The following is a 24576-nucleotide window of genomic DNA, read 5'->3' on the forward strand; positions in this document are numbered from 1 at the left end:
TCTCTTGGGGCCCGGGGCGGTTACCCCTTTTGCCCGGCTTATGGGCCAGCCCTGGAGCCGTGCAAAAAGTGTCAGCTTGTTTCTTCTGCTCGGCGGCTGATGCTTAGGTCTAGCATATCGGAGCAGTTTCGATTCTAACCAAATGTTTGATTTGGTTTGCAGAAAGGGAAAAGGCTCGCTCACGTTTCCCTCAGTGTTCGCTTGAACTGGAGGTTCTTTGATCTGAGGGTGAGGGCCACTCAGGCTGTCTTCTGGATTCAAAGTGAAGTAACAACGGTAAGTAGTAAGTAGTAGCACTTTATTTTCAACTTAATACTAGCAGTACATCCTACCCATTGACTGATAGTGCAGCTGACTTAGCTGTAACTTAGTTAGTACTACTAACTTAGGGTTCGGTTCAGCAAAAAAATTTAGTAAAAATTTAGCAAATTTTCTGATGTGACATTGAGTTAACAAGAAGATAGGTGATTAGAATAGCATAGGAGTATTTGGCTACCGTAACATAGCGCTCAGCACCTGGGCTTTTTAATGGCAAAACGATCCAGTGCGGGTGCATGGCAGAAAGAAAAAACCCACCCCGTTCGTTCGACCCTTTCTTCCTCCATCCATCTCCCTCGCCCTCCTCTCTGTCTCGCCGGCCAGCGGCGGCTCCCAGGGGCGGCGCCATCCAGGGAGCCACCCGAATCATGGGAAAATCCGGTTCCCACAAGTAGACGGCGCCAGTCCGGTCCTCGGCTACCTCGCCGCCACATCACTTCCCCGGCGGGCCCCGGCACGCTCCTACGCTAACCCCTCGCCACAGGCGCCCATGTACCTCGGCGCCCTGACGAGCTCCTCACCACACCAACCCCTCGTCACCGCCGCACATGTACCCGCGTGTCATGGAAACCCCCTAACCCTAACCCCTTGTTGGATACTTGCTTTTTGTTGTTGTTGTTGAATGCATATAATTTTCTGCTTTCAAATCAAATCTTCAGCAACCGTCATTTATTTAGCTCGAATATGCATTGCTTGGCAATTCCTTGCATTTGGGAGTTCCGATTCAGCGTATGTACATGTCATGTGCAAAGCAGCCTGGGGAACTGACTTTTGAACAGTTTTTGCTGATCTCAACATAGCAGCTTAATGCCTACAAAATGTATAAATTCGATTCTGTTAATCTAGTACAAAATGTAGTACTAGATTAGCCTACATAATCCACATGTTGTGCTTGATTTTGCATATGCATTTTGTACTAGATTAGTAGAGACTAGATTCAGTAAATTAGCTTAGATTTGTACTGGATTAGCTTGTTTGTACTAGATTTGAACGAGGAGGCAGGCTGATCTATTGTCTTTCCATCAATATTACTCCTATGTATTACTTACAATTGTGGCCACAAATACACGTAAAAGTATACTACTAGTATTGATTTATCTGTCGGAACACATGCAGTATTTCATGCAGTTTATGATCAAAGGGGGATTTATGTGTACACATACACCAAAAATTACTGGAGTTAGTGAGGGAGGGTCAGCTGTCTTTAAGGTGAACTACTTCAAAGAACACACAGCGTCCCTGGCACAGTCACCCCAACTCTATAAACAAATGCTTATCAACGGAGGAATAAACCGAGTGTTTGAGATTGGTCCTGTTTTTCGCGCTGAAGATTCAAATACTCACAGGCATCTTTGCGAATACATAGGTCTCCATGCAGAGATGCAAATTAAGGAGCATTATTTTGAGGTAATTATTCCAAAAAGAAATGTTGTTATTACACCCTTTAGAAGTTGCTGCTGGCAGTACTGACACTAGTGTACTACTACTAAATTACAGGTTATAGATTTCGTTGATTCTCTGTTTGTTGACATATTTGATCACCTGGCTAAAAACTGTTCGGAGATGCTGGATATGATACAAGAACAGTACCCCTGTGAAAGGCTGAAGGTAAACTTAAATTTTATTTTTATTATTTTTGTACTAGTAGTATGTGCATGTCAATTTACTGTGCTGAATTGTGTCTTATCATCGCAGTACCTTCAGCAAAATGTGAGGCTCAAATACTCTGAAGGAATCGAAATGTTACAAGTGCGATCTTGTTCTAACCGTTCAATTGTATGGCTTCTCATGTCGGATATTGTCTTTACACTTTGTGGGTCTGACATTTGCAGGAATCTGGTTTTCCAATCCAAGAGCCACAGGACTTAAACAATAAGGCGGAGCTAATGCTAGGGAAACTCGTCCTTCAGAAGTATGTTTTGTCCCAAACTTATTGTTTTCTGTGCTGACCTTGGATTAGGATTAGCAAAGACTTTTTTTTTTTTTTTGCAATGTGGTGTACTATGTACCAGCAATAGGCAGTTCTTTTGATCAACTTTTGCAACACAGGTACAAAACTGATTTCTTCATATTGTACGAGTATCCATTGGCATTAAGACCATTTTACACAATGCCGTCCGCGGAAAAGCGTCAACCTGGTAGTTACAGTAATTCCTTTGATGCTTTCATTAGAGGTATGCCCATTTGCATTCTTATTTTAAAAAAGGATAGCGGGTGTTTCTTATTTGATAATTGGTGGATACTGAGTTGCTTTGCCATCATTTGTGGGTTTTGAAGGACAAGAAGTACTTTCAGGCTCTCAGAGGATCCATGATAAGTCGTTGCTGATTAAAATGATAGATGAGCGGGGATACAACAAAACAACCTTTCAGCAGTTCTCGAATACTTTTGGGTATGTGCCTAATACTACTTGTAGTTCAACTCCTTGTTATGGATAATTGTAAATTATATACTCTGTATTCTCTTGTAGGTGTGGAGCACCACCGAGAGGAGGTTTCGGCGTCGGACTCGAGCGGCTTGTGATGCTTTACTTAGGAGTGCCGGATTTTAGAATTGCTTCACTTTTTCCGCGCGACCCTGGCCGCCTGGCTCCCTGATTAATTGTATTATAGTTACCTTAAGTCTTTTCCAGTGCCAGATATTATAATTGATTCAGCGCCTGGATCTCTCAGATTAGTTGTATTGTAGTTACTCAAGTCTTTTTCAGTGGCGTTGCTTCTCCCTGGGGCCTTGTTTCGATGTTGGGGAACCAATATTGTAGTGGAATTAATCCACCCAGGGATTGGCACCCAATCCCTGTGGGGGTTGATCCCCACCAAACCCTGCTATGTATCCTCTGTTTGGTTAATTAATCCCTGTCATCCCTCTCATTCAACGGCTGCATTTAAAGGAGTATTTGAGCTGATCATAGAATACAATATGTGAATCAAATTCCATAAATATAGCAGCAGTTTTAAGACCTTTCACAAATATAGCAGCAGTCTTAAGACCTTCCACAAGTATAGCAGTAGTTTTAAGCATTCGGACATTTGAACGAGATATTTCACAAGAACTAACTAGTGGCAGAATTCAAATAATCAGCGTGTACAATTTGATAACGAATAAAACAAGTCCACATGTAGAACTAGGTCACCGTAAAAGACTCTCTGAAGTTTAATTCCAACAACATAGTAGAACTAGCATCCGACGCAAACAACTCCACGAGAAAATCAATTACTCCTTTCCCTGGTCCTGGTGGGTAAATGTCGTTGAGCAGTTAGTGATAACTCAAGCATGCGCAAAAAGATACTCCCTCAGTTCCTAAATATAAGTCTTTTAAGAGATTTTATTATGAAGTACATACGAATGTATATAGACATACTTTAGAGCGTAGATTCATTCATTTTGCTCCATACATAGTCTTTAATAAAATATTGTAAAAGACTTATATTTATGAACGAAGGGAGTACAGAGCATGTAGACCAACAAGTTGCAATTGCAATGCTGAGTAAAGAGCAGGAGATGGGATGATAAATCTCTACATGGTGCATCTTTACATTTTCCATGCAGACTTGTTACAAATTATACAATATCAATGTCAATTACATCTACACAAAGAGGAGATAGATAATACTCTATCAGTACAGACATGGAGGTTGTACTATGTCAATGTTATACTCCCCCCCCCACCCGCGGTTCCGGACTACGTACCAAGCAAGTAAATCTACGCTCTAAGTTATGTCTATATACATCCGTATGTAGTTCCTAGTAAAATCTCAGCAAAGCAAAGAAGGTAAATAGATGCATGCAGTCTTTTCACAAGAGTACAGTGCAACCAAACTCTACCAGTACACACACTAAATCATCCCGCCACTCGACACGTCACCCTCGAGCCTGCCGTCCTCCCAAGCGTCTATTTCTCCACCAACAAGGTCCATGAGGTCCTTGATGTTCCCTACATCGGCTTGACTCGTGTACACGATGCTTGATGGAGGTTCGTCGAGCGGATCCGGGTGAAAACCTCTTTCTCGGCTTGTTGCCAAGACCAGCGATGGTGGCACTCTTTTCTGTCGTTACCTTCCTGAAGGCATCACCGTGGAGAAGCTCGAGACCTCTATCCGCTACCTCCGGGGGAAATCCTATCTCGTGGGTATAAGTCTGACAGTAGATGTGTAGGGTACGAAAGGATGGGCAGAGTCTTAGCTACGGCGAGGTTGTATGAGTTCAGGCCCCTCTACGGTGGAGGTAAAAGCCCTACGTCTCAGTGCTCTTGGGAGCTTAATGTCGAGTGTAATATGGAGTACCGTGAAATGCCAACCCCTGCACCAGTGGGGAAGGGCGGCTTATATAGAGTGCGTTGCCCTTCACAACGGTCCGGTGCACAGGGGTGGAGTAGTGGCGAATAAATGCCTATGTTACAGGTAACGTATGCCTTAAATGCCAATAATGGTGCATGAAAACGTATGACTGTTGCCCTCCAGGGAGGTTACGATATACAGAGTGGAATCCAGTCGGTAAGTTTAATACGCTCCGAATGCTCGTCCCCGACTGGATGATGGGGGAATCGTCACCGACTGGATGATGGGAAGTCCTTAATTCAGTTGGAACTGACTAAGGGCCTCGTCCCTTATGGAGGGTAGTCCTTGGGTAGGACCTATAGGGCAGGCCTATGACCCTACCCTGGGACTATAACCCCATCATCCTAGATCAATAGATCGGATGACGACGGCACTTTGGTGTCGTTTCCTTCTTGGGGCGTCATTCTTGGAGGCGTACACTGGCTCAAGGGACTAGTGGACGACTTCTTTGGTGGAGCAGTGCTTCATCCTACACATTGATGGCAGCCGATCTCGACGGCGTGGCGCAGTGGAGACTCGACATCCGATGCACGAAGATGAACTCGCGTAGGAGGAGGATATTGTCTCGTGTCATGGTGGCGTCGATGGCACAAAGGCTTGGCAAGGTCGGTGCGTTAGATTCTTCTTTCAAGATGGATTGGTAGAAGACGGCGGTGACGTCACACGAGAGTGCGTCAAACCGGTTTGTAACCCAAACCCAGTATGTGGCTTAGTTGGGCCCTCTGGCTTTAGACACTAGTAGAAAACATGGCTATAGTCTCAGTTGGGAAGGGCCTTTAGTCCCGATTCGCCAATCGAGACTAATAATTAGAGATAGGAGCTCCACGTGGCCGCTGTCGGGCGCCCAGGTAGGAGAACCTTTAGTCCCGGTTGGTAACACCAACCGGGACTAAAAGGCCGTGTTTCATTTTGTGTTTCCATTTTCTTTTATATTTATATTGTATTTTCATGCGGTTACACATATTAATATACAACACCAGTACAAATTATGGAAGAACAAAATCCAACATCGGTACAAATTAGATGGATGCAATAGACCAAGCTGAATTAGAGCAACATCGTATTTTTCTCTAATTCAATTCGGTCTATTGCATCCATCTAATGTGTAGTGATATATGTCATATAACAACTCATTATCATCATCTTAATCAACTCATCATCATTCAACATCCAACAACTCATCATCTTCTTAATCAACTCCTCATCATTGTAGTTATCACAAGGTTGAAACACTAATTAGTAGTGCTCTCTCTTAGGTAAAAAAAGTATAATAAAGGCGAACTCCGACATCTCCCCATTGAAAAACATGGATCAACCTAACTCCAACTTGTGGGATGCGCAAGTATTCCTCTCCAAGTGGTATCATGGATACTTTTATTGCTTTTCTCCATCCTTTGATTTTCACTGTTTCTTCACTTTGAGATATCCTGTAATTACGACTGTAATTAATCGGGAGTGGCCGTAAGGTAACCATATGCAAATCACCGGTGGTAAACATCTATTTAGGCATGGTCTTTGGTGGGAGTACATGTTGAAGAACATATGTAATAATAACATAGTTAGCTAAATAGTTTTGCTGAAGAACAATGTATGAAAAAGATGGACTAGTGACGCAATGGTAAAGAAATTCTTCAAAGTTGTCTGAAGTGATGTTATAAGGGATCAACTGGTGCACTAGTGGCACATATCCATGATAAATGTTGCGAGTCATGTCATTTTTAGCATGATACTCAACATCATGAATAAATGAGATGGGATGATTTTTCTCCAACCAAGTAAGCTCAGAGCCACTACTGTAGTAGGTCCGATCTATTATCTGACGTGTAGTTCTTGTAGCACGAAAATAAGCTAATAATTGAAAATAAAGAAATTAAGTCAAGATGAGTACCAGATATGTTTCAATAATCAAAATAAATTACCTAACAAATCTGTTGACAAACACATGTGGAGGTAGAACTGGAATCATGCCATCCTCCGCATGCACCCAAATTTCTATATTATTATCACGAACATCATCATTACTAAGATCGAAGGTAATGTTCATGTCCTCATACAACCCACACGCCTTTCAAAATGCTCTCTAGTTAGAACAACCAAAATTTGTGTGGTCTTCTTCATTTTTTACCTTGACAACAAAAGTGAAATGCTCCGTTCTTAGGTGAGCTATCTTAGACTCTATACTATCCTTCTCTTCGAAATGAAACTTGTCCAAGAGAGCGAATCTTGCATGCCAGGTGATGGAGATATGTACCTCGGGTAGGGTCATAGGCCTGACCTAGATGTCCTACCCAAGGACACCTCATTAAAGACTTGAGGACCACAAGGAGGATTCCGACTGGATAGCCATGGCGTCTGAGTCACTCGGTAAGAAATCACTCGGAGCAGTTTCTCCTTCACTCGACAACCAACTTCCACTCGGAAGAAGACAGTCGACAAAGAAGACCAGAAGCCACTCCTAGGAGGCCAACAGGCGAGCGTTTGGCTGGTCATCATAAGTAGCCTTAACTACATACGTTATCAGTAACGTACACTTTTAACTCCATTGATCAAACACTTAGTGGCCGGATATTGATGAGGGGCATCACACTCTATATTAGACACCCCACCCCCCTGGCACAAGGGTTTGCACCCCCTCTAACACACATTCCACACCGTAAGAGCTCTAGAGCACTGAGACGTAGGGCTGTTACCACCAAGAGAGGGGCCTGGACTCATAGATCTTGCATACAAGCTTGCCGTAGCTAGGACTCTGCCCTCTCCTTTCGTACCCTACACCTCTACTGTCAGGTTCTTTCCCATGACAGTTGGCGCCCACCATGGGGTTGGCGTCTAAGCGACTTCCGATAAGTTTGCGATTTCCATTCTCCGTCATGTCTTCCGGCTGCGATTCGTTCCTGGGTGGTGAGATCCATTTCGGCGCGCTCGTCTTCGTTGCCGATGACTCGGCGTGGCTTCAGGAGGCGCCTCTCGACATCGAGGCGCTTCCGATCCGCGGGGCAACACACTTCCGTGCAAGCTCCTGTGGCGTACTCCTTCGGCAGCCATCGACTCCAATGTCGATCATTCGTTCCGCTGCTCGTCGTCACAAGCGATCCGGTCGCTCACGACTCCAACGATGGGTGAAACATGCAGTGGCTTGCTAGGCCTCATCTCCGTCATCTCCACAGGTTGTTACAATCGAACCTGTTGAACCTCTTCGGGATGGATCTACTCGATGTTAGATTAGTCTCATGTCCCTTCCAAGTGCGAGAGCTGCAATCCTGTAGCGGAGGTCTTCATGGCGGGTTCTATGGAGAGCCCGCTTGGACTCGGTCGCGGCGAATGCAAAGTTGGGGAACCGTCGAGTGGACACGCCCGTCGTCGTCCTCCAACTTCCAGTCGACGTCAGCGACATCTCTTTCCGAGTGGACCACAGAACAACATTGACGTATTTCGTACTCCGGTACTAAATATTGCAGCTGCCGCTAAGATAGCAAATTCTATTCAGCCATCAAACTTAGAGGCTGGTAGAGGCTTAGAGAAGATTTGTACTTTGCTTCCAGCGGCACAACAACAAAATTCAGCTGTGTCACAATTGCTCAATATGTTGCACAGTAACTCACCCACAACAGATATAGTTTGTTCAGTTTACAGTCCAGGGTCACCTCAGCGTCGCGGAGACGGAGGTTACCGAGAGAATCAACACAGAGATCACGGGCGAAACCAGTTCGCTCCCCGTTATCACCGTGATGACCATCGTTGGGTGCATTCTCCTCCGAGGAGCGGTATGTATGTGTCCCGACACTATGATGACAAGCGCCCATTCGGTGATGAGCGAAGTCCTAGATTTGATGCGAGAAATGTACTCGCGCACAGGAAGATTGACAGGGGAAGAGCTCACAGAGATGGTTTTGACACAGATGGTCCGAGTGGAAGCGGCACTGTAGTTTCTGGTCCCGGGTGCTTGAGTAGAGCAATCCGTTCTGCTGATATTCCCCCCAACTTCAAGTTGGCGGCTAGAATAAGTAATTTCACAGGAGAATCTAAGCCTGAAACATGGCTTGATGACTACCGAGTGGCAGTGCAGATTGGGGGAGGTAATGACAACATCGCCATGAAGCATTTGCCTCTCATGTTGGATGGTTCGGCCAGGGCGTGGCTGAATCAGTTGGCTCCTTCTAGCATCTATTGCTGAGAAGATCTCGCCCGAGTGTTCATCAAAACATTCGAAGGCACGTGCAAGCGTCCTGATGGTTTGTCCGAGTTGCAGCTTTGCGTGCAGAAGTCAATGAATCTTTGAGAGGTTATATCCAGCATTGGACCACCCTTCATCACACGGTGGAGAACGTTTTTGAGCACCAGGTAGTCTGTGTTTTCAAAGCTGGTGTCAGGTACAGAGAGCTATATTTGAAGTTCGGTCGTATAGGTGATATGACCATGAGCAAGATGATGGAGGTTGCTGCCCGATATGCCAATGGTGAAGAAGAAGACCGCATCCACAGTGGTAAAGGAAAAGCAGTCGACAACGATGCTGGCGGCAATTCCAATCGAAAGGAGAAGCGCAAGACTGATGGTTCCACTCCGGCAGAAGCAGCTGTCCTGGCGGCACAAGGAAAAGTCAAGGGAAAACCCAAAGGACAATTCCCCCCAAAGAAGTCTAAGAATCATTTAGATGTTCTGGATCAACCGTGTCTAATCCACACGAAGAAAGATGAAGATGGCAATCTGATATTGCCCAAGCACACCACTCGTAACTGTAGGTTGTTGATCCAATAGTTTAAAGAAGACCAGTCGAGTTGGAAGGATCCTGAATAGAAGAATGACAAAGAGAAAGATGATTTCCCAGAAGTTCAAGCAACCCTAATGATTTTTGCTGATGTGGAGAGCAGAAGTGGATTGAAGGTCATTAACAAAGAAGTCAACATGGCTGTACCCACCACCACCACATACCTCAAGTGGTCGCAGACCCCCATAATGTTTGATCAGTCGGATCACCCGACTCATGTCGCTACTCCCGGTTGACAGAGTCTGGTGGTTGATCCAAAGGTGTTTGGCTCCGCAAGGTTCTGATGGATGGAGGAAGCGGGTTGAATATTTTATATGCGGAGACTCTTAAGGGGATGGGCATTCCGATGTCCCGACTCAGCGAGAGCAATATGCAGTTCCATGGAGTCATTCCTAGAAAAAGGCCAAGTCACTCGGCCAGATTGCGTTGGACGTTGTTTTCGGATCTGACAAAAACTTTCGCAAGGAGAAGTTAACATTCGAGGTGGTAGATTTCTAGAGTGCATATCATGCCATCCTTGGTCATCCGGCCTATGTTCGTTTCATGGCCTGTCCATGTTACGTGTATCTCAAGGTGAAGATTCCTGGACCCAGAGGAGTAATCCAGTCATAGGTGAAAGGACGTGGATGTCGCCTAGAGGGGGCGGGGTGAATAGGCATTTTAAAATAATTACGATTTAGGCTTGAACAAATGCGAATAAAACTAACATTTAATTTGTCAAGCACAAAACCTAAAACAACTAGGCTCACCTATGTGCACCAATCACTTATGCTAAGCAAGATAAACAACTAAGTCATAACAAGATATATGAAAAGAAACAATATGGCCATCACAAAGTAAAGTGCATAAGTAAAGGGTTCGGGTAAGACATAACCGAGGCACGCGGAGATGATGATGTATCCCGAAGTTCACACCCTTGCAGATGCTAATCTCCGTTTGGAGCGATGTGGAGGCACAATGCTCCCCAAGATGCTACTAAGGCCACCGTAATCTCCTCATGCCCTCGCACAATGCAAGATGCCGTGATTCCACTAAGGGACCCTTGAGGGCGGTCACCGAACCCGTACAAACAAGGTTGGGGCAATCTCCACCACGAAGCTTCACCACAATGGCTTCGAGGTGACCACAAATGCTCGGGGCAATCTCCACAACTTAATTGTAGACCCCGACGCTTGCCCGGAGCTTTACACCACAATGATTGATCTCCGAGGCACCACCAAGCTTCTAGGCGTACCAAGTACCCAAGGGTAATAAACTTCTCAACTTCTCACCTCCAAGTATCACTATGGAGAACTCAAACCGATGCAACTAATGCAATGTCAAGAACAGACAAAGTGGTCAAGTCCCACACACTCAAATCCCTCCACAACAACAAAAGCTATGGAGAAATATGAGAGGAAGAACAAGGAGCTCACAAAGAACTCCAAGATCAAGATCCAAGGGGTTTCCCTCACATAGAGGAGAAAGTGATTGGTGGAGATGTGAATCTAGATCTCCTCTCTATTTTCCCTCAAGAACTAGCAAGAATCATTGGAGGGATTGCGAGTTAGCAAGCTCTAAGAAGGTCAACAATGGGAGAAGAACACGAGCTCAACGGATAGATTAGGTCCAATGGGGAAGAAGACCTCCTTTATATAGTGGGGGAACGAATCCAACCGTTACCCCCACTCACAGCCCGACTGGAGTAGTACTACCGCTCCCAGAATGTTCGAGGGAGCGGTACTACCGCCCAAGAGCGGTAGTAAAACATTACTACCACTCCGGGGGCGGTACTATCGCTCCAGGAACGGTACTACCGGTGCCACCGAGAGGGGTACTACCGCTGGATACTGAAACTGCTCTAACTTTCGCATACGAACTCCGAATCGAGCAAACTCAAGCTTGTTGAACTCACAACGACAAGAGATATCCAAAAAAGACATAAAATATTAAGAACATGCAGTTAGAAAATACCAATGATATATAGAAGTGATACCTCTATGAATGAAGAACCGACAAAAACTTCCAACATAAAAAATATCATAGAAGATGCATATGGACTCCGTTTTCGATGAACTCGGGATTGTCATGAAGATGACCATAAGCTCTAAAACTCAAAAATAAAAACACCAAACAAGAACCAAGAAGATGCAAGGATGCTAATGGTTTGAGCTCTCAACGAATGTTACGATCAAGCTACTCACTTGAGAGCCCCCCTTGACAGTACGCCAATCTATCCTAAAATAGAAAACCTATCAAGGGCAAACCTATACCTTGCACCTAGTCCTCTTGAGATAGATGATGTTGATCTTGGCTTCCTCAAGATGGACCACCTTTCTTGATTGCCTTGGTCTGAAGAAGACTAGTTCATTGCTCCCCCATACTCACTATGGGTGAGCCACTCTTGAGCACATCTTCACAAGTCCATTGCCACCACAATGGATGGCAAGCTTCAAGCATGATATCTTCGTGGTGCTCCACTTGAACTTGCACACAACAATCTTGATGACGATCACCACTTGATGTCATCGTTCATAGGTTGAATGAGATCTTCCTCTTGACGCAAACCCATGGAGACACACCTAACCCCACATAGAACTCTCACAAGGACCATGGGTTAGTACACAACCGCGTTATGAACAATGCTTACCATACCATGGGATCACTTGATCCCTCTCGGTACATCTTGTACACTTTGTGTGTTGATCATCTTGATTTACTCTTTGCTTAGTCTTGATCAACCTTGTGTATTTATGACCAATCTTTGGATAATACCTTGAATACCACCTTGATCATCATATAAATTCCTTGACACCAACAGATGGACTTCCAGAAGTTCCTATGGACAAATAATTCGAATATAACTGAAGGCAACCATTAGTCCATAGGGATTGTCATCAATTACCAAAACAACATATGGAGAAATATGCTCTAACAATCTCCCCCATTTTGATAATTGATGACAATCAGTACTAGAGAGTTTATGTAAGGAAATAAGCATAACCAAGTGCACACATACAAAGCTATAATGCATGCGTACAAGATGTAAATGCTTAAGCAATAAAAGCAAAACCCTCTATGCATCACCAAACTAAACTCTCTAAACTTCTCCCCCATTGGCATCGATTTCCAAAATGGACAAAAAGTTTAGAAAGCCAATATAGTAGGTGGTCCTCCAAAAAGTGTGTACTTCTCAACAATAGTGCAAAGAAATACACAAATACAATGATAAACGTTGGAGGAAAACGAACCATATTGAGGACCCAAAGATTGCAAGAAGGATCGTATGTCACAAAGACATACAAACGAGAGAAGAACACAATCAAAAGATACCAATAGGAACAAGCAATCATATGGTCCTTCGTACCACATGAATAAAATATATTATGATAAGGACAATAGTGTGTTTTATCAAAACTAGAGAAGCTCCCCATGATTTGTGCACTAATATGATTTTTTTTGTATTTGATACAAGTGCACAAAATAGGATCGTTGCTCCCCCAAAATTAATAAAAGCACACAACAAGTGCAAGAAAATAGATGAGACAATAAGTATATCACTTGCACAAAATATATGGTTGAGCAACATGTAAATGAGGCAACTTAAGAGTAGGCTCAACCAAAATGATGTGTGTGAGTCATGGCAAGGCACTTGAGATGACTAAGGTTAGGATGAGCATTACTCATCAATATAGTCTTGAAGAAATAAGAGCAAAGTGCAAGACATATCCTTCCCACACACACACTACTAGAAAATAGGTTCACAAGCTTACTAATAAACAAATTGAGAACCAACGCTTGTGACAACCCATGGTGAAGAAAGGAAATAATAACCTTGTCAAGAGAAGGTATGCAAACCAATGTCAACACCCTTGTCAAGACAGGTATGAAGAAAAATAATCTTCACCACCAACGAGTGCATCAAGATGCAAGGATAAAAGATCCGCACTCAAGACAAATCCTTTCATGAGGCCACCAAAAATTGAAAAAGGAAATGCAACGGTGGACGTGAAAGAAAAGAGGATATGAACTAGAGATGTAACTTCTCTCATGTGTAAAATATTCTAGGTAGAAGAAAATCATGACGATATATATCCACAAAGAAAGATGTACACACAAAATGGTTACAAGAAGGAACAAACAAGATATCCAAAAGGAAGTCATAAATATACCAATAAGATCTTTTCTTGAAAGCATAGCACATGGCCTAATATTTTCTTATTGTACAATATGAACTTCCAACTTACGAACATCAAAGACATCCCAACTAGCAATAAGACATCATCGTTCGGACACTTTGAGGAAGGAAACAAGTACCACAAGAACGAATCAAGAAATTCATGCCATGATGCAACCTACGAAAGGTTGAATGCAAGAAATGTATGCATAAAGTAGATACTTGTTACCGAGATAGCACTGGATTGATGTAGTAGATAGTTGTTCGTTGATCATACTAACTTGGCTCCAATAAGCACATGGTGTTAACACCTTCCTTGTAGGTGAGCCGAGCATCCAATGCCTCTCCAATTGTTCCTAGGACAACAAAACAAACAAAATGGTGCCCAAACTCATTGGGACCAAAGAGTTAGAAAACCAACAATACATAGGACAAACTCCACATAAATATGTGCATATAGATATGAAATTGAATTTTATGCACACCTTAGTCAATTTATGACAAGGTGGAGTTTACCCTATATATCGGGTCAAGGAAAGAAAGCATGCAAAAGAAACTATATGTATATAGTAAATATGCATGCTCAAGGCATTCAAAAATCAAATCAACACGTAGTTGATAAGACACCAAAAGACAAGGTATCAAGTGAATATAAAATACCAAACGAAAAATTATCACTTGAAGGATACCAATTAAAAGATACATCAAAGAATGATATCCATTGACACATGCAAGACAAAAGTAAACAAGATACCAACTGAAGGAAAACAAACACGAGGTATCTAGTTTCCAAAAGAGAGCTAAGTTCCAAACAAACCAAACCCTTGACAAATTTTCATGATGTTACAAAGCATCATAAAGAGCAAGACTTGCCTCCCATCAACACACACTTTATGGGGATCAAAAGATTTTATGATAGACGTATAAAGAGCGTGTTCCAAAGAAAATAGGATAGCTCCCCCAAGGGATGTGCATTATATAGAATTTCCATTTGAATACAAAATGCACAGGATGGTATCATCACTTTCTCTATATCTTTAGAAACACAAGACATGTTCAAACCAATCCACAAGGGGCAAGGAAGACAAACGATACATAAAATCCAATGTAAATATGATTAGCAATTTCTACCATATAAAGGGAATACCAATTGTGAAAGGACAAGAACACTAGTAGAAAACAGGGCTACCGTTCGGCCTTGGCCAGCCCGTTAGTCCCGGTTCTTCAAGAACCGGGACCAATGGGGGGGGGGTATTAGACCCGGTTCGTGAGCCCAGGGGGCCGGCCGGGGCCTCGTGGGCATTGGTCCCGGTTCGTGTGGAACCATTTGTCCAGGTTCGAGCCACGAACCGGGACCAATGGTCCTCGCTGCTGGCCCATAACCTTTAGTCCCGGTTCATGCCACGAACCGGGACAAATAACTTGCCTACATATATACCCACCGCCGCGGTAGAGCACTCCAGAGTGCTCTGTTTTTGTCGAGCCGGCGAGGGGAGGTCATTTGGGTGCTCTAGTTCAACTCCTATGCACATGAGGTGTTCGATGAAATGCCCGAGCCACACTAGTTAAGCTTTCTCCTCTCGAAACTCGACCTCCGAGCTCCATTTTCAACGAGACTTGTCTAGATTTAGCGGTCCGTCATGCCCCGTCCCCGCCCCGTCTTCACCGCCGTCGATCGCCCGCGCCGATCTCGTCGCTGGCACCACCGTCGTGAGCCTCTTGTTCTTATCTTCTTTCTGTGAAAGAAAAAATTCTGACTTCAGATAGTTACTTGTCTAATTTTCTTACTTTTATTATTCCTTGTTATTATATAGTGCGATGGTTTTGGTATCGCCCCCGTCGGCCCTCGTCCTGTCTATGATTCAGATGTGGTATATATTATCTTTTCATAACTATTTGGTTCATTTATTGTTTATGAGAATTATGATGACCAACGTGACATATATTTTTAATCTAGGAGGTATGTGAACCAGAAATTCCAACCCACCTAGAAATGCTTCTCGAGAAGTTAACTTTGGTTGAAAAAGAAAACAAATACTTGAAGGAAAAATTGAAAATAATTGAGGATAAGAATATGGAAATGGAGTTGCATGTTGCCGAGGTCATTGACGATCGCAAGATGAATATCGATGCGATGCGGTTGAAGATGGATGCAATGCGCTTGAAGATGGATGAAATGCGCTTGAAGATTAGGAATATTGGAAAATATGCCATTGATAAAGACGCTTGGTATCATTATGCTATTGGGTCAATTGTTACCTTACTTGCGATTTTGATCGCGTTTGTTGTTGCATTTAAATGTTTTACATAGTTGTATGTTGTTTTATGAGAGAACTTTATGTATTTATTTTTCAATAATAACATTTGATCACTATTGTGCTTTGGTTTTAATGTGATGGTGAACTTGTATTAATTTGGTCATTTCTCTATTCATTTTGTTCTGCAATGGTTTTTTGATATATACCTAATTTCGTAATAGAGATGAACCGCCAATGGATGTACGGTGACCGACGCACTTTGGAGTACATTACGAACCGGGACTAATGCCTGAGTCAAAAAGGGTTGTAAATTGATGATGTGGCTTTGAATGGTGTATTTTGAACACAGAAAAACTATGGAGTTCAAATAAGTTCAAAAAAATGAAATCCCTTTGTAACAAACGAGTTTCCGTATGAAACCCTGATACTTCGAAAGAGATTGTCCGTTTTGTACAAGAAGTGCATCCAGTTTTTGTCGTAGCCCTCTCAACTTTCTCGCACATGCTATGTGGGTGAAATGATGACACCATGCCAACTTGGAACCTTTTGAGAGTTCATTTCAAATGCTTTTCAGTTTCATGGTCTTATAGCTCATAATAATCAGTAAATGCATGAAAAATAACAAATGAAGTCAGAAAGGGTTGTAAATTGATGATGTGGCTTTGAATGCTGCATTTTGAACACAAAAAAACTATGGAGTTCAAATAAGTTCAAAAAAATGAAATCCCTTTGTAACAGACGAGTTTCCGTATGAAACCCTAATACTTCGAAAGAGATTGTCCGTTTTGTACACGAAGTGCATCCAGTTTTTGCCGTAACCCTCTCAACTTTCTCGCACATGCTATGTGGGTGAAATGATGATACGATGCCAACTTGGAACCTTTGCAGAGTTCATTTGAAATGCTTTTCAATTTCATGGTCTTATAGCTCAAAATAATGAGTAAATGCATGAAAAATAACAAATGAAGTCAGAAAGGGTTGTAAATTGATGATGTGGCTTTGAATGGTGCCTTTTGAACACAGAAAATCTATGGAGTTCAAATAAGTTCAAAAAAATGAAATCCCTTTGTAACAGACGAGTTTCCTTATGAAACCCTGATACTTCGAAAGAGATTGTCCGTTTTGTGAACGAAGTGCATCCAGTTTTTGCCGTGACCCTCTCAACTTTCTCGCACATGCTATGTGGGTAAAATGATGATACCATGCCAACTTGGAACCTTTTCAGAGTTCATTTCAAATGCTTTTCAATTTCATGGTCTTATAGCTCAAAATAATCATTAAATGCATGAAAAATAACAAATGAAGTCAGAAAGGGTTGTAAATTGATGATGTGGCTTTGAATGGTGCATTTTGGACACAAAAAAACTATGGAGTTAAAATAAGTTTAAAAAAATGAAATCCCTTTGTACTAGACGAGTTTCCGGGACTAAAGATCCATCGAAACCACGTGGCGTGACGCGCAAACACGTGGCGTGCCGCATATGTTATTAGTCCCGGTTCAGGACAAAAACCGGGACTAAAGATCTAGCGAAACCACGTGGCGTGCCGCGCAAACACGTGGCATGCCGCATATGTTATTAGTCCCGGTTTGTAGCGACCCGACTCAAGACGAGTCAAGCCTCTGTGTTTCTGTGCCATCCCTGGATCAGTATGCTGGCACACACAGTACATCAATGTATATATCAAAGGGCAATCACATGTAAATAGCGTAAAACTGATATATACCTTATTTATTTCAGCGGAAGCAGTCAAGGGAGTGGAGTCCCAATAAACACCAACGGCAAGTTGAGTGTAGACCGTAACCCTGAATCGTACTCTTACTCGTCGAAGAAAAATATCTGCAACATAAGACGTTGCAGCCGTGTAGGTCAGCATATTGAATATGCCGGCAAGTCACATAAGAGAGGGGAGACAAGTAATCATCTATACTATATGCATATATGGCAGGTGGGGCTATAAGTTTTTTTGCGAAAAGCAAGTTTTATCCTACATCAAGAGAGGGCTAAAAGCAAAATGTTACTACATTGTTGGTTGTTAACGAGATGGTTCCGCCAACCAGTTCTCATACCCGAGTTGTCAATAATTACCCTCATCAAATATATTTAATGGTGTTGAGAAATCCAGATAACTTCAGTTCCTTTGGCTCAAGTTGTCCATGACCGTGGACACGGCTAATCGATTAGGTTTGAGTACTCTGCAGAGTTTTGCACACGTTCCCCACAAGATTTGATCGCCTCCGAGTATGTCCTCGCACTTCAGGGTGTTTGAAGACCGGATGATCAAAACATGGTCTTTCAACGGGTCCCTCTGAATCCTTGTCGGTGCCCATCCATTCCTACCGTTCTTCTACATCTGCTAGCACCGCCTGTCCAGAGTCGCCGCGTTGTCCAACCAAGCCAGAGCCCCATAATGACTTGTGGCTGTGCAGGTAAGCCTTGGGTCTTGAAAATATCCGTCTGTCTCTTTGAGCCTGGGTGAAGCTTTCCGCAGGATGTCATGGCCTCTCCAGCATCCCGGGTCATCCACTGGGTTCTCCAGGGAGCCGACCAACCGTCCTTCACCCAGATTTGCATTTCGTCCGAGGTCTTGAAAATATTGTCTTAACCGGTCTTGATTAATTAATCAACCTCGCATCACTCGTGTTATGCACTCAACCGAAATCCCGTCTACTCAAGCATAGCAATATGAAATTTGTCGTCCCGGGGCCAAGTATCGGGGTTGTTGTGTGCCTACCACATGATACTACAATCTATACTAGAATTTCGAAGTACCTACTCAGCATGCAATTGGGCATAGGATGGTAGAACTACGATGCATAAAACATAGGTGATAGTATGATCAAAGTGACTTGCCTGTGATGTTGACGAAGAAGAATTTCTCGAGAAAATAACTTGATAGACTACTGGTCACTCTCTGATGAAATCTATATAACAAACATATCATTCACATAAGCACTCATACTAGCAATCATTCTAGCAATCAAAACGAAGAAGAAAGCGAATAGGAATCCGAAAGAAACTTCACTAAAGCTAGGAGTCTTCTACTACATCAAACACTAAATAGTTTTTGTCCAACAGAAAAATAATAACAAGGAACTAAGATATAAGTTTAACTAAGATGAAATAAAGTATTTTTCACAAAACTTTTTGAAAGTATTCCCAAACGGGATTTGAAACAGTGCGGAAAACCATTGCAAGTTTCTAAGGAACTAGAATTCATTTCATGAAAACAAATAAAAATAAAAGAAAAACTTGTTGCAAAACTACTGTTTATCTAACATAAACAAAACATAATGTTTCTGAAATAATAAAGAAAATATTTTAAAACAAAAATAGAAAAGGAATTAGCCGAAATCCTAAAAGAGGTGAAACAGAAATTGTTTCACATGAAACAGTGAGCTAAAATACTCAAACAAATCTGAAATTTTTACCAATGATAAATAAGGTCACTAGTGATCAGTGCCAAAAGGAATCAAATTAAAAGCTATTTTTAAACTCCTGTAATAAGCAAAACAAGGTTTAAACTAAATCTGATATAACTTATATTTTCAAATTTCAAACATAGACAAATTATATATTTTTGAAAACTACAGGAAATTTGTGAGCTACTGGAAAAATAATCAATGTCATTGGACTTCGGGATCAAAAGTTGTGGCCAAAACAAGATTGAAACTTTCTGTTTTTGCAATTTAGACAGAAAAACTGAAGTTGACTAGTATCTAGCAGAGGGTTACACGTGGCATGTTGAGATAGGCTGCGGGGGATGTTTGCTGCAAACTTAGGAGCAAACGGCCGAGGACTAGCAAACTCGCTGGCTAAAAGAATACGTGAATTAAAAACCGCCGGTTTTCTAATCTAAACCGAAGAGGTATTTAGGATCTAATCTACACCTTTGAAATAAGATCTAAGGGCTAACAAAACAAAAGAAAAAAAACAGAGAAGAGGAGGGAGTTACCTCGGCAGGGAAGTTGCTTCCTCGCTGGCTATGGCTGGCCGAGGTGAGGTGGGGTGCCGGTGGGGTGGGGAGGGGCCGGCTAGGGGTGGGGAGGGGGGGGCGAAGGTGGGGGGTGCTCCTGGGAGGGGAGGGGGACGAGGTGGAGGGGGGGGCTGTAGGGGGCGTGGTGAAGGAGGAAAAACTGCTGGTTTTGCTGCTGCTCGTGGCAATGGCGATGGGATGGGGCAGCAGGGGGGGCCGAAGGTGGGCTGGCGAGAGGGTGGCAAGGGGGGCGGGTGTGGAGGGGGCCGAAGTGGTGGGGAGAGGTGGCCGAAGGGTGGAGGTGGAGGAGGTGTAGAGAGCTCCTGTGATGTTTCTCCGGTGCCGACTCCGGCGAGGGGTGCGCGAGCTAGAGGCGAGGAGAGGCGGCGGTTTCAACGGGAATGGAACGAGGAGGACGTGGGGCTTCTTATAGAGGCGACGGGAGGGGCTAAGAGGGAAAGGGCTTCACGAATCCCGGAGGTGGAGATCCTCCTCTCCATGGAAGGAAAGGTTCTGTCACGTGGAGAAGAGATAGAGGAAGATGATTTTCCTGGGCCAGAGAAAAGGAAAGTGCTTAATGGGCCAGCTTCTATTTCCTAATAAAAGTGATTCTATTCCTATTTTCAAAACTAGGAAACTAAAACGTTAAAAAGGAAATCAAATCAATTCGGAATAAAGAGTTTTTATATACTAAAATTATCAGAAAAATAAAATATAGATGATGGGCATTTTTCCACGGCAAAAAATAAAAACTTCAGAAAAACTTATTTTCACAAAATTGCCTAAAAGGTTTATTTTCTTTTGCAAATAATTTTCAAATGATCCTCTAAGTTTGAGGGTTCAATTAACTTTCAAAATGCCCGTGGGTTCGGGGGTCATGTTCCTCCGCTCTAGAATGTATTTCCCGGCATTTTGTTGCACGAAGAAAACGAATGGAAATGCAAAAGAATTCAATGCAAATATCTCCGTTCAAATTCTTTGTAGTTGAAGAAGTCATGTCATCTTCTCTCTTTGCTTTTAAAAGATTGAATTTGAATTCACTGGAGAAGGGGAAAGTCATTTTATTCCCTCTCATTCAAAAGCTTCGAAAAGTTTCAAATTTCACACAAGTTTCAGTCACTCAGCAAACAAACAAACAATCAATCTAATAATTATATTAACATTCCAAAATTTATAATTTTGGGATGTTACAAACTACCACACTTAAAATGAATCTCGTCCTCGAGATTCGAAGAGGCTAAAAAGAAAGGTTAGGGTTTGGGGGTCTTCTAACAATTCCAATCTCCGGCAAGTCGGGATGCTACCACACTTAAAATGAGAGATACCGGTCCCTCAAAATGCTTTAACGATCCTCTGGGGTTTTTCGCATCTGACTCCTCACAGTCTTCATATCTTCCGCTATATTCATAACATTTCCATTAAAACGAGGGTCCTTCTGTTGATATAAGATTCTTCCGTCACTGGGTCTTCTTAACTGACAAGTCTCGTGACCATTCTAAATAACATATCGATGGTTCTCATGGTGGTCTACCATTTGTGGTTATCCTGCAGAGAGAAGGGTCTTGGCTTCACCCTCACCGTAAAATGTCCGACGCGTGACAACGATTGCCATGTATAGGGGACTTTCATCATACCATTCTAAGGCTTGAGCAAAAGCTTCAAAGAACGTCGTCTCTCTATATGGGTAAGTCTCTCAGATTTACCATTCCGAATAGCAAGATAAATGATAAGAGTAAGTCTTCATGGTGATCAATCCATTCCGCACCCAAATCATTTCTCTGTATAAGGTTTAGCGAATCTCGCATTCTAACACTTGGGCATCCTCACGAGCATTGCAGAATTTCTCTTGTCCACGAACGAAGTTCGGATAATCCATTGGTTCTGCAAGCTGAACGAAACATCTATCGTATCTTCACAACTCTCAGGTTTTCGTATGCTACTAAGAAAATGTTTGCTGAAACAAGTTTCCTTCTCCAAAAAGATAGTACTTGATCCTTGTTAGTCCCGGGGTCTATGGGTTTCAGGCATACTTGGGGTAAATGTGACACGCCGCTGGGTAGTGGGTGGTTCCTTCACACAAGAAACAAGTCACCTGACTAGTTGGGCATTCCTCAGCTGGGTGATTTTCTTCACAATGAGTGCATCCATCCTTGTGTTCCTCTTGGGTGTGTCCTATTTCTCCACAGATCTTGCATGCACAAGTCTTCTTCTTCGGATTATCATAGCACTTCTGAATAAGACGGGATCTTAACAGAGTCTTCTTGAATTCGTCCCAAGTTTCTGCTCCACTAAATCCTTGTATGGCATGATGCATTTTCCACCAGATATCAGCACTTTGGGTAAAGTACTGGAGAGCATGTTCCACTTCATACTTCCTTGAGATCAAGTTGCTCCCGAAGTGGTTCTCCATGTTCTGAATCCATATTTCAACTTCCAGCTGGGTCATTGGTCCAGAGATTACAAGTCCAGCTTCATACGCCATCTATTGGGTCCAACGTTTTTGGGATGAGATGAGTAAGAGAGAGAGGGAAAGAGGGAGATACACACAATACAAACAATATTTTTGAGAATAGGTTTTATTTGTGGCTGTCAAAAAACACACACCAATGACGGCTCACAAATCATCGTATCTAACCTGGGTATATAACAGGGGTTTGGACTTCTAATGGTCATATAAACATTCGAACGCTTCACGGTCTTCGAATTCTTCGGGTCTTGAGAGTCTTCAATTGGCTTAGCTTCAATTCTTCAAATGCATGATGAAATCCTCTTTACTTTGAAGTACAACTCCGTTGATTCTTCATGAGGTCAAAGGGGTAAGGGTATTGTCTAACTATTGGAGGTGAGAGGGAACATATGATGAAGTCAGAAGAGATGAGAGGTAAAGAATGTTCTTGGAAATAAAATTTTAGAGAGATCCTTTCCTAAGAGATTTCTAGTTTCTAGGGTCACGTCCTACAGTCAACATGTGCTCTGATACCATCTCTGTAGCGACCCGACTCAAGACGAGTCAAGCCTGTGTGTTTCTGTGCCATCCCTGGATCAGTATGCTGGCACACACAGTACATCAATGTATATATCAAAGTGCAATCACATGTAAATAGCGTAAAACTGATATATACCTCAATTATTTCAGCGGAAGCAGTCAAGGGAGTGGAGTCCCAATAAACACCAACGGCAAGTTGAGTGTAGACCGTAACCCTGAATCGTACTCTTACTCGTCGAAGAAAAATATCTGCAACATAAGACGTTGCAGCCGTGTAGGTCAGCATATTGAATATGCCGGCAAGTCACATAAGAGAGGGGAGACAAGTAATCATCTATACTATATGCATATATGGCAGGTCGGGCTATAAGTTTTTTTGCAAAAAGCAAGTTTTATCCTACATCAAGAGAGGGCTAAAAGCAAAATGTTACTATATTGTTGGTTGTTCACGAGATGGTTCCGCCAACCAGTTCTCATACCCGAGTTGTCAATAATTACCCTCATCAAATATATTTAATGGTGTTGAGAAATCCAGATAACTTCAGTTCCTTTGGCTCAAGTTGTCCATGACCGTGGACACGGCTAATCGATTAGGATTGAGTACTCTGCAGAGTTTTGCACACGTTCCCCACAAGATTTGATCGCCTCCGAGTATGTCCTCGCACTTCAGGGTGTTTGAAGACCGGATGATCAAAACATGGTCTTTCAACGGGTCCCTCTGAATCCTTGTCGGTGCCCATCCATTCCTACCGTTCTTCTACATCTGCTAGCACCGCCTGTCCAGAGTCGCCGCGTTGTCCAACCAAGCCAGAGCCCCATAATGACTTGTGGCTGTGCAGGTAAGCCTTGGGTCTTGAAAATATCCGTCTGTCTCTTTGAGCCTGGGTGAAGCTTTCCGCAGGATGTCATGGCCTCTCCAGCATCCCAGGTCATCCACTGGGTTCTCCAGGGAGCCGATCAACCGTCCTTCACCCAGATTTGCATTTCGTCCGAGGTCTTGAAAATATTGTCTTAACCGGTCTTGATTAATTAATCAACCTCGCATCACTCGTGTTATGCACTCAACCGAAATCCCGTCTACTCAAGCATAGCAATATGAAATTTGTCGTCCCGGGGCCAAGTATCGGGGTTGTTGTGTGCCTAGCACATGATACTACAATCTATACTAGAATTTCCAAGTACCTACTCAGCATGCAATTGGGCATAGGATGGTAGAACTACGATGCATAAAACATAGGTGATAGTATGATCAAAGTGACTTGCCTGTGATGTTGACGAAGAAGAATTTCTCGAGAAAATAACTTGATAGACTACTGGTCACTCTCCGATGAAATCTATATAACAAACATATCATTCACATAAGCACTCATACTAGCAATCATTCTAGCAATCAAAACGAAGAAGAAAGCGAATAGGAATCCGAAAGAAACTTCACTAAAGCTAGGAGTCTTCTACTACATCAAACACTAAATAGTTTTTGTCCAACAGAAAAATAATAACAATGAACTAAGATATAAGTTTAACTAAGATGAAATAAATTATTTTTCACAAAACTTTTTGAAAGTATTCCTAAACGGGATTTGAAACAGTGCGGAAAACCATTGCAAGTTTCTAAGGAACTAGAATTGATTTCATGAAAACAAATAAAAATAAAAGAAAAACTTGTTGCAAAACTACTGTTTATCTAACAGAAACAAAACATAATGTTTCTGAAATAATAAAGAAAATATTTTAAAACAAAAATAGAAAAGGAATTAGCCGAAATCCTAAAAGAGGTGAAC

General features: G+C 42.6%; 1 protein-coding gene across 1 annotated transcript; it reads left to right on the forward strand.

Annotated features, from left to right (window-relative positions):
- Positions 1-538: 538 nt before the first annotated feature.
- Positions 539-3188, forward strand: LOC123407778 (aspartate--tRNA ligase 1, cytoplasmic-like). Its single transcript, XM_045100996.1, has 8 exons — positions 539-868; positions 1435-1725; positions 1816-1926; positions 2014-2067; positions 2151-2230; positions 2368-2492; positions 2596-2710; positions 2789-3188. Exons 1-8 carry the CDS (start codon positions 809-811, stop codon positions 2913-2915), a joined length of 963 nt encoding a protein of 320 aa, XP_044956931.1. The 5' UTR covers positions 539-808; the 3' UTR covers positions 2916-3188.
- The last annotated feature ends 21388 nt before the right edge of the window (positions 3189-24576 follow it).

Source organism: Hordeum vulgare, chromosome 1H (genome assembly GCF_904849725.1).
Source record: "Hordeum vulgare subsp. vulgare chromosome 1H, MorexV3_pseudomolecules_assembly, whole genome shotgun sequence".
Lineage (NCBI taxonomy): Eukaryota > Viridiplantae > Streptophyta > Magnoliopsida > Poales > Poaceae > Hordeum > Hordeum vulgare.

Bases quoted from the DNA above. Each gene is read 5' to 3' on its own strand.
- LOC123407778 (XM_045100996.1), top strand. From the start codon at position 809: ATGTACCTCGGCGCCCTGACGAGCTCCTCACCACACCAACCCCTCGTC. The intron at 869-1,434 runs GTACCCGCGTGT...GAACACATGCAG, and splicing joins CCCTCGTCACCGCCGCACAT to TATTTCATGCAGTTTATGAT. The intron at 2,231-2,367 runs GTATGTTTTGTC...TTTGCAACACAG, and splicing joins GGGAAACTCGTCCTTCAGAA to GTACAAAACTGATTTCTTCA.